Genomic DNA, 11091 nt, shown 5'->3' on the forward strand with positions numbered 1-11091 from the left:
GTGCCTCTATCCCAAAATACAGCCCCACCACCAGAGCCCCGGATACCCGCAGATCAATTCTCCATGATTTTCTATGGGAATAAATCTCCATAGGGAATAATAGAGTTCCCAGCAGACATTTCCCTCCCCCCCCCCCCCCCGCTTTCTGACGACCCTGAAGCGGGGGGAGGGTCTCCAAACCGGGGGATCCCCTGCCCCTACCTGGGGATTGGCAACCCTATCAACATCTATTATCCATCCCCGGACCAAGGGAGACCAGATTATGTTCTACGCGGGCGGGCGAGGGCCTTCTCTGTGGCAGTCGCTAATTTACGGAACGCACTTCCAGAGGCCACAAGAGCCCCTGTGGGATCTCTCCCAATTCTGCAGGGCCTGTAAAACCGACCTTTTCCGGCAGGCCTACAGTGTCTAACATGGGAGGAGCTGCTCACGCCACAGCAGAGTGCATGCGACTAGTCAGATAAAGAAACTGACTAATAAAGAGACGAGCCGCCTGCATATTGCTGTGGGCATTGGTTCCAGGTAATACGAAGTACTGCAAAGTAGCTTCCGACATCTCGGGCAACATCGTCCTCCATCAGGAGAGGTCCAAGCGCGCCTACTAGGACTTTGCACTCTTTGGAGTCTTCACTCTGCCAGGACTCTTTCGTGATGAAAAACGGCAAAGGCTCTGTTGTAATTTTGATTTATAATTTTGGATATATACATTAGATGTTATAACATAGTATGAGATGTTCCTTGAATAGTGGACTCTTTGGAAAAAATTCTTCGTACGGAGCAAGGACGGCATAGTCTTGTAAATTTCACTGAAACTGACTTTTTTGGAGAACAGGGGTCTCCCCTGCTTCCCAGCTTTGCTCTGTTCGTCCCGTTTGGTTTGCTTACCACCTGGAAGCTGGCAACCCTAGGTCTGAGCCAAGTGACCCAGAAGGCAAATGGCTGCTGCTTTAGTCTGCTGCCTCCTGGCCCCTCAGCAGCCCTTTGGAGCAGTGCCCCAACTAGGACATTTCCCTGTAAGTTCCGTGGCCACTGCACCACTGTAAGGGTCCTATAGCCAGGGCTTTTTTAGAGCAGGAATGGCTGGCTTGATAGAGCAGGAATGGCTGGCTTGACATCAAGGGGTGTGGCCTAATATGCAAATAAGTTCCAGCTGGGCTTTTTCTAACCCCCCCACCTCTGCGTGAAACGATGGTGACATCAGGGGGTGTGGTCTAATATGCAAATGAGTCCCTGCTGGGCTTTTTCTACAAAAAAAACCCCTGTGTGTGAACCAATGGTGACATCAGGGGTGTGTGGTCTAATATGAAAATGAGACCCTGTTGGCCTTTTTCTTCCAAAAAAGCCCTGCATGAGACAATGGTGGCATCAGGGGGTGTGGCCTAATATGAGACAATGGTGACATCAGGGGGTGTGGTCTAATATGAAAATGAGACCCTGTTGGCCTTTTTCTTCCAAAAAAGCCCTGCGTGAGACAATGGTGGCATCAGGGGGTGTGGCCTAATATGCAATTGAGTCGCTGCTGGGCTTTTTCTACAGAAAAAAGCCCTGCCGACAGCTAAGGTTCTTTTTTTGCCCACTCAGAGACTGAACTTCTAGAGGCCTTGCTTTCCCTTCAAAGACAAAATACAGACAGCTCTAGAACCAGGATGCATGCCAGTAAATAGTGGCCTTTGCAGCATCCGCTAAACAGATTGGAAACTGGTTTATAGGTGTAATACAGACATACCTTCCCAAATCTCTCTCTTCCTGCTGGTTCAATTCACGTTTCAGCCACTAGAGGGAGAAAGAGCCCTACTTCTGGTTTCCTCACAAATTAAATTTCAGGTTCGGTTTTTCCTACTTTCATTTCATGGAACATCTCGGTTTGAAAACTCTCTGTAAGGAGAATCCATTCCCTCCTTGGAAAACGAGCAGTTCTTGTAGTTAATCACCCACGTGAAACACACAATCACCACCCCTTCAGGACAGCCAAGTTCCATGTATAGAAATCATAGAGTTGGAAGGGACCTCTAGGGTCATCTAGTCCAACCCCCTGCACAATGCAGGAAACTCACAAACACCTCCCCCTAAATTCACAGGATCCTCATTACTGTCAGATGGCTATCTTGCCTCTGTTTAAAAACCTCCAAGAAAGGAGAGCCCACCACCTCCTGAGGAAGCCTGTTCCACTGAGGAATCGCTCTAACAGTCAGGAAGTTCTTCCTAATGTTGAGCCGGAAACTCTTTTGATTTAATTTCAACCCATTGGTTCTGGTCCTACCTTCCGGGGCCACAGAAAACAATTCCACACCATCCTCTAGATGACAGCCCTTCAAGTACTTGAAAACGGTGATCATATCACTTCTCAGCCGCCTCCTCTCCAGGCTAAACATCCCCAGCTCCTTCAGCCTTTCCTCATAGGACTTGGTCTCCAGACCCCTCAACATCTTCGTTGCCCTCCTCTGGACCGTTCCAGCTTGTCTACATCCTTCTTAAAATGGGGTGCCCCAAACTGAACACAATACTCCAGGTGAGGTCTTACCAGAGCAGAGTAAAGCGATACCAGCATCACATCATGTGATCTGGACACTATACTTCTGTTGATACAGCCCAAAATTGCATTTGCCTTTTTAGCCACTGCATCACACTGTTGACTCATGTTCAGTGTATGATCCACTAAGACCCCTAGATCCTTTTCACATGTACTACTGCTAAGACAAGTCTCCCCCATCCTATAACCATGCATTGGATTTTTCCTACCTAAATGCAGAATTTTACATTTATCCCTGTTAAAATACATTTTATTGATTTTAGCCCAGTTTTCCAGCCTGTCAAGGTCATCCTGTATCCTGTTTCTGTCTTCTTCTGTGTTTGCAACCCCTCCCAATTTCGTATCATCTGCAAATTTAATAAGCATTCCCTCTATTCCTTCATCCAAATCACTGATAAAGATGTTGAACAAAACAGGTCCCAGGACAGATCCCTGAGGCACTCCACTTGTCACTCCTCTCCAAGAGGATGAGGAACCATTCACAAGCACTCTTTGGGTGCGATCTGTCAACCAGTGACAGATCCACCTAACGGTAACAGGATTCAAACCACATTTTACCAACTTGTCAACAAGGATAGTATGTGGAACCTTATCAAAAGCCTTACTGAAATCAAGATAAACGATGTCTAGAGCAGGGTTTCCCAAACTTTTCTTTCCCGTGGCTCGGTTATTTTTACACTTCTCCTTCGTGGCCCACTAAAATTTGGGGGTGGGGCCAGGAGACTTTGGGGGTGGAGCCGCGAGACAGGAATTATGTCATTTCCTGTGGTGTCAAGGGCCAGGTGATGTCACTTCCAGAGCATACTGAACCACAACTCCACATCTTCCTGTGATGTCACTTCCAGGGCACTCCCCCAAACCTGCCTCTTCTGAAGTAAATTCATTTTCAGAAAAATCTCTCTGAAACTCATGCTGAGTCAAAATGGGGGTGGAAAGTGGGTGGTCTTCTCTTTCCACTCCCACACTTGCATGAACCTATCTGTTTGTGTGTTCTTCTCCAGCTTGCAAGCACTCCTAATGCCCATGTTCAATTGCCTACACCACCTACACATCCCTTCCTCAGCAGCACTGCCAGTGTATGCAGTTGGGAGTGCTGTTGCCATTGCCATCAGGAATGCCAGCGCTGTGTACCACCCACACTGGGCCCTGGCAGTAGCTCTACCACAAAATATGCTGACACATTTAGTAGGCCCTTCCTTTAGCTGCTACTACTGGAGCCCTGCCTCAAGCTACAACCAAGCTTGCTTGGTTTCAAGAAATCTTTCAACAGCTATTTTTTATACCTTTTCTTTGGTTGAAACACTGAAAATTGCTGTGAAAGGTAGCAGAGAATTGTACTGCAACTAATGAATTAATTCAAGTTATATGAAGTTCATACAAGCTTTTCTGCAGTTATCCCAAAAAGGATATTTATGAGGGGCTTGCAGCTTTTACTGGCTGTGTTTCCCATGCCTTTAAAAGCAACCTGTTGTACAGATACTTAGCCAGTGAATTTCTTTCATCCTTTTTAATAGCTACAGGGAGGAGTTTAATTTTGGTGTCAGAGAGCTGTTAAAAGCAGACCAGTAAGATGGTGCCAAGTTCATGGTACCATCACTTTCAGTGCTGTTGAGATATACCGCAGTGATCTCCATAATCTCTTTCTGCCTCTCACTCACTCATACAGAAATCTCATAAAGGCCAGCTGGCTACAACTGGGGGGTGCCATTTTTTCATTGGCAGAGCTCCTATGTCTGCAACAACAGTATGATGAACAGAAAAGTTTCATCCAGTAAAAATGGAAGGAAAGAAGAAAGAGAAAGGGAAAGAATGAAACTGAAGGAAAGGAAAAGAAAGACATGAAAGAAAGAACATAAACATAAAAGGAGCCGTATTGGATCAGGCCAGTGGACTATCCAGTCCAAAATTCCCTCATACAATGCCCAAAAAGCATCAGAATGTCCACCAGTGGGGCCAGGCACTAGAAGCCCTCCCACTGTTGCTTCCCCCGTCCCAGCACCAAGAATACAGACAGAGCATCACTTGCAGGGAAAGAAGAAAGAGGGGAAACACTGGTCTAGAGCATTCCCCTGATCCAGCAAGGTAGTCACTTTCTCAAAAAAAGAGATCAGGTTAGTCTGACATGACTTGTTCTGAGAAAACCATGCTGGCTCTTTGTAATCACATCCATTCTTTCTAAATGTTCCAGGACCAACGGTTTGATGATTTGTGCTTAAAACTTTTCCAGATATAGACGTCAAGCTGACGGTTCAGTAGTTACCCGGATCCTCTTTTTTCCCCCTTCTTGAAGATGGGGACAACATTCGCCCGCCTCCAATCTTCCAGCACCTCTCCTGTTCTCCAAAAATTTTCAAAAATAATAGCCAGAGACTCAGAATTACATCTGCAAGCTCTTTTAGAACCCTTGGATGCAATTCATCTGGCCCTGAGGACTTAGTTTCATTTAAAGAAACTAGGTGTTTATGTACTACCCCTATGCTGATCCTAGGTTGGAACTTCATACCCTCTTTATATGTTATTTTTTTTTTTGCCATGTTGAGCACTGTTTCCCTCAGAAGAGAGACTGAGGAAAAGTAGGAATTGAGCAGTTCCGCCCTCTCTTCATTACCTGTTACAATTTCACTTTCTTGCCCTCGCAATGGGCCCACCATGTCCTTGCTCTTTTCTACTCTGAACATAAGAAAAGAACCCTTTTTTTGTTGTTTTTAGCATCTTTGGCCAGCCTAAGCTCATACTGAGCTTTAGCTTTCCTAACTTTTCCCTACAAGCACTGGTGATTTGTTTATATTCATCCTTGGTTTTAAGGCCCTCCTACCAATTCCTAAAGGAGTCTTTTTTATTTCTCAAGTCTCTAGAGAGCTGTTTATGGAGCCACTTCGGCTTCTTTAGGCTTTTCCATTTTCTCTTCTCATGGGAATCGTCTGTGATTGCGCTTTCAGTACGTCGCTTTTTTTTTTTAACAATTTTATTTAGTAACATATGGTAACAATATCTATTTCTTGGCATCATTATAACTTCTTTTCATCTATCCCATATATTACTTTCTAACCACCCCTCCCCCGTTACTTGACCCCGCCGCCGGTGATATTTACTTAAAATACTAATATTTAAAGGTACCCTTAACTAATAAAAACAAAAATTAACATCCTTCTTCCTCCTACTACTTAATCATTATCAAAAATTGTCCAATGTCCTTTTTATTTTCCACTCTTTTTCTACATATCTTCTAAACTTTTTCCACTCCATCTTAAAAACTTCTAAATCATAGTCTCTTAAAATTCTTGTTAATTTGTCTATTTCATTCCATGTCATAACTTTTACAATCCAATCCCATTTCTCTGGTATTTTTTCTTGCTTCCACAACTGCGCATACAATGTCCTAGCAGCTGAAAGCAAGTACCAAATTATAGTTCTGTCTTCTTTTGGAAATTTTTCCATTTGTAATCCCAACAGAAAAGTCTCTGCAACTTTCTTAAATTCATATCCCAAGATCCTAGAAATTTTTTGTTGAATCATCTGCCAGTACTTTTTAGCAAAGGAGCGCCTGTTAGAATTCCATCCCTATAGCCAATCCTCCAAGAGCTTACAAAGCTCTTCGTACAGGGCCTACTGTAAGCTCCAGGAGGATTGGCTACAGCAGGGGTGTGTGGCCTAATATGCAAAGGAGCTCCTGCTACAAAGAAAGCCCTGATGGCCGTCATTTCAATGTCATTCTTCCATACCAACAAGGTAAAAATGCCTTCCAACACAGGGGTGAACATCTCTCTTAACGGATAGCCGATTTGGTTAGTCTGTTTCAATGTTAATTTCTTCAGGAAAGGGATTACCCACTATGGAATATTCAAAATAGGGAACAACATCTCCAGATCTCTGGCAATTCAAACTGGGACTCAAAGTCTCCACAGTTTACAAGTTCGCAAGCTGAAAGTCCCAGATTCAATCCCGGCATCTCCAGTTAAAAGGACCAGGCAGGAGGGGATGGAAAATACCTTAACCTGAGACCCTGGCTCAGTGGCAGAGCCTCTGCTTGGCATGCGGAAGGTCCCAGGTTCAATCCCTGGCATCTCCACTTAAAAGGACCAGGCAGGAGGGGATGGGAAAGACCTTGACCTGAGACCCTGGCTCAGTGGCAGAGCCTCTGCTTGGCATGCGGAAGGTCCCAGGTTCAATCCCCGGCATCTCCAGGTTAAAAGGACCAGGCAGGAGGTGATGGGAAAGACCTTGACCTGAGACCCTGGCTCAGTGGCAGAGCTTCTGCTTGGCATGCAGAAGGTCCCAGGTTCAATCCCTAGCATCTCCAGTTAAAAGGACCAGGCAGGAGGTGATGGGAAAGACCTCACCCTGAGTCCGTGGAAGCCACTGCCAGTCTGAGTAGACCAGACGGACCTCAATGGTTCACTGTGAGGCAGCTTCATGTGTGTGTGTGTGTGTGTGTGTGTGTGTGTACTTTGGTGTCCTTGCAGCCACTGATCGTCCTCTTAATCTGCCGCCCTCCTCTCTCCTCTCCTTACAGGTTTGGGACTGGGACACAACAACATCCGCATGATTGAGAACGGCAGCCTCGCTTTCCTGCCTGTCGTACGCGAGCTGCATCTGGACAACAACAAGCTCTCTCGGGTCCCTCACGGATTGCCCGACCTTAAGTTCCTGCAGGTACTGGGGATATGGGGTGGTAGGAGATGGGGCAGGCAAAAGAAGAAGAAGACATTGAATTTATAGTCTGCCCTCCACTCAGAGTCTCAGAGCGGCTCACAATCTCCTTTATTTCCTCCCCAACAACAGACGCCCTGTGAGGTGGGTGGGGCTGAGAGAGCTCTGACAGAAGCTGCCCTTTGAAGGACAACTCTGCGAGAGCTGTGGCTAACCCAAGGCCATGCCAGCAGCTGCAAGTGGAGGAGTGGGGAATTAAACCCGGTTCTCCCAGATAAAGAGTCCGCACCCTTCACCACTACACCACACATGCTCTCAAAAGCAGGGATGACCAATGTTCCCTTTAAGCTGCAGAGTCTTGTGAGCAAAAATTCTGCTTGGTGAGCTCCTGGCATTAAAGTGTTTGAGCTCCTGCATCAATTATTGTGCTCTGGGGTCATCCTTTCTGAGCGAAGACAAAAAGGTGTGAGCTGGAGGCTAAAAATCTGTGAGCCAGCTCACGCTAACTCCGCTTAGGGGGAACACTGGGGACGATCTCTCTGTTTTTTACATGGCGAAAAGCCACAGAGGATGTAGTGATGGCCACTGGAATCAACAGCTTTATAAGGGGACTGGATTAGGGTTGCCAAGTCCAATTTAAGAAATATCTGGGGACTTTGGGGGTGGAGCCAGGAGACATTAGGGGTGGAGCCAAGATCAAGGTAGTGACAAGCATAATTGAACTCCAAAGGGAGTTCTGGCCATCACATTTAAAGGGACCAAACACCTTTTCAGTGCCTTCCTTCCATAGGAAATAATGAAGGATAGGGGCACCTTCTTTTGGGACACATAGAATTGGACCCCCTGGTCCAATCGTTTTGAAACTTGGGAAATATTTTGGGAAGAGGCACTAGATGCTATATTGAAAATTTGGTGCCTTTACCTCAAAAAACAGTCCCCCCAGAGCCCCAGATACTTGCGGATCAATTCTCCATTATTTTCTATGGGAATTTTTATTTTATTTTTTGCATAAATCTCCATAGGGAATAATAGAATTCCCAGCAGACATTTCCCTCCCCTCCCCCCCGCTTTCTGACGACCCTGAAGCGGGGGGAGGGCCTCCAAACCGGAGGATCCCCTGCCCCCACCTGGGGATTGGCAACCCTAGACTGGAAAGATTTATGGAGGATCAGTCTATCAATGGCTATTAGCCGTGGTGGCTGAGAGGCGCCTCCACATTCCGTGGGGACATGAATCCCAGAGTCAGGAGGCAACATTAGAGGAAGGCCTCGGCCTCTGTGCCCTGTTGTTGGCTCTCCAGAGGAGATGGTTGGCCACTGTGTGAGACAGGATGCTGGACTAGATGGACCCCTGGTCTGATCCAGTGGGGGCTCTTCTGATGTTCTTATGAAGGCCACGGCCTCTGTGCCCTGTTGTTGGCCCTCCAGAGGAACTGGCTGGCCACTGAGTGAGACAGGAGGCTGGACTAGATGGACCCTCACTGGTCTGACCCAGCAGGGCTCTTCTGATGCTCTTCTCAGGGGAAGGTCTCGGCCTCTCTGCCCTGTTGTTGGCCCTCAAGAGGAACTGGCTGGCCACTGTGTGAGACAGAAAGCTGGACTGGATGGCCCCCTGGTCTGATCCAGTGGGGCTCTTCTGATGTTCCCATGAAGACCTCGGCCTCTCTGCCCTGTTGTTGGACATTCAGAGAAACTGGTTCACCACTGTGTGAGACAGGAGGATGCTGGACTGGATGGATCACTGGTCAGATCCAGCAGGGCTTTTCTGATGTTCTTATGAAGGCCTCGGCCTCTCTGCCCTGTTGTTGGTGCTCAAAGGAACTGGTTGGCCAGAGTATGAGACAGGATGCTGGACTAGATTGGCCACTGGTCTGACCCAGCAGAGCTTTTCTGATGTTCTTTTCAGGGGAAGGCCTCACCCTCTCTGCCCTGTTGCTGGCCCTCCAGAGGAACTGGTTAGCCACTGTGTGAGACAGGAGGCTGGACTAGATGGACCCTTAGTGGTCTGACTCAGCTGGGCTCTTCAGATGTTCTTCCCAGGGGAAGGCTTCAGCCTCTCTGCTCTGTTGTTGGCCCTCCAGAGGAACTGCTTGGCCACTGCATGAGATGAGAGGCTGGACTAGATGGACCATCGGTCTGATCCAACAGGGCTCTTCTGATGTTCTTATGAGAGTCTGGCCAGTTGGTGGAGTGCAGAGTCATAAAGCTATCTCACCACTGAGGCTGGCTGGGTGTGGCCACCTTGGCCTCTTTCTTTGGCCTCAGGGATTGTGGGGCCTGCTCCCCCTCCTCTGCTGCTGCTCGGCCACCAACCACATTTCAGGACCAGACCACAAAAGCTGGAACCGACTCCTCAGTGCTGCTGATCAAAAGCCGGCAGTGCTGCATGGCTAGGATTCATAAGCGAAATTGATTACTGAGCGCAGCTGCAGACATATTCCACAGACTCATAAAGACAAGCGTGGACTTGGATATTTGGTATTGATCATTTCCCTGATGCTTTGGAAATGTATCTTCTGCTCTGCAGTCCAAAAAGTCTCTCACCAGTCGCTTCCATGCAAGCGGTTTATGTCTGGAATGGACACCGTTCACGTACTCGCTTTTTGACAGATAACCCAGCCAACTCCAGGCTCTCTAAGCTCTCTCAGCCTCACCTACCTCACAGGGCACCTGTTGTGGGGAGGGGGAGAGAGGGAGGGAGATTGTAAGCTGCTCTGAGACTCTTTCTTTCTTTCTTTCTTTCTTTCTTTCTTTCTTTCTTTCTTTCTTTCTTTCTTTCTTTCTTTCTTTCTTTCTTTCTTTCTTTCTTTCTTTCTTTCTTTCCCTCTCCCCTTCCTCCCTCCCTTGGCAGCCCCAACCAACCTTCCTTCCTTCCTCCTCTGTCCCTCCCTGCCTCCTCTCTCCCTCCCTCCCTTGGCAGCTCCAACCTTCCTTCCTTCCTTCCTTCCTTCCTTCCTTCCTTCCTTCCTTCCTTCCTTCCTTCCATCCATCCATCTTCCTCCTCCATCCCTCTCTGCCTCCTCCGTCCCTCTCTCAGCAGCCCAAACCTCTCTTCCTGCCTCCCTCCCTCCCTCTCCTTCTTCTCGAACAACAAGAATCTATTCCAGGAGCACCTTAAAGACCAGCCACAGATCCAGGGGCTGAGTTGCCAAGATGTGCTCTGAGTCTTGAAAGCCAGCACCCCCAAAATCTTGTTTATCTCTTAAGGTGCTCCTGGATTCGAATCCAGCTCTGCTATGTTATGGGGTCCAGAACTGGCCTTCTGCTTTTTAATCACAGCCCCCCCCCCCCCCCCGTCTCTGCCCTGTTCTTTCTTCTTCCTACAGGTCGTGTATCTTCACTCCAACAACATCACCAAGATCGGCGTGAACGACTTCTGCCCCATTGGCTTTGGGGTCAAGCGGGCCTCCTACCACGGCATCAGCCTCTTCGGCAACCCCGTGCCCTACTGGGAAGTCCAACCGGCCACCTTCCGTTGCGCCACCGACCGTCTGGCCATCCAGTTTGGAAACTACAAGAAATAAAGACATCCAAAGAGGGTCGTGGGGAGGGGAGGGAGGGGCAAACAGGAAGCCAGCGGGGGGTGGGGGGGAACCGGAGGGGGTGGGGAGGGGAAAGCAGGGGCCATTCTGGGAGCGGCAGAGGCAGTGAGGGGAGTCTATGGGGAGGACCCAGAGGCAGAAGAATCCACAGGGATGGATGGGGAAGACAAGGCCAGCCGGAGCAGAGGTTGTTTCCAAGAATGTCAAAGGTGGAGGGAAATAGCGGAGGAAGCCAGCCACAGATATTGCCGCGGGGACCAATTTTTCAGCCAGCCTCGGCAGCATTTAAAATTAATTGCCATAGAAAAGCAAGCCGCCAATTTTATTCCTCTGGGAGAGGTCGCCGGTGCCGTAGTTGGTGACGCAGGGC

The 11091-nt window shown here is 48.1% G+C and overlaps 1 protein-coding gene across 1 annotated transcript in view; it reads left to right on the forward strand.

Annotated features, from left to right (window-relative positions):
* BGN (biglycan) overlaps positions 1-10735 on the forward strand; it is a 163132-nt gene extending 152397 nt beyond the window's left edge. Inside the window, exons 7-8 of the mRNA XM_060252488.1 lie at positions 7046-7183; positions 10506-10735. Of these exons, the coding sequence (XP_060108471.1) occupies positions 7046-7183; positions 10506-10703 (336 nt within the window). The 3' untranslated portion in view covers positions 10704-10735. The remainder of the gene's footprint in view (positions 1-7045; positions 7184-10505) is intronic.
* Positions 10736-11091: the final 356 nt, after the last annotated feature.

The sequence above is a fragment of the Heteronotia binoei genome, chromosome 13, assembly GCF_032191835.1.
Source record: "Heteronotia binoei isolate CCM8104 ecotype False Entrance Well chromosome 13, APGP_CSIRO_Hbin_v1, whole genome shotgun sequence".
In the NCBI taxonomy this organism is placed as follows: Eukaryota; Metazoa; Chordata; class Lepidosauria; order Squamata; family Gekkonidae; genus Heteronotia; species Heteronotia binoei.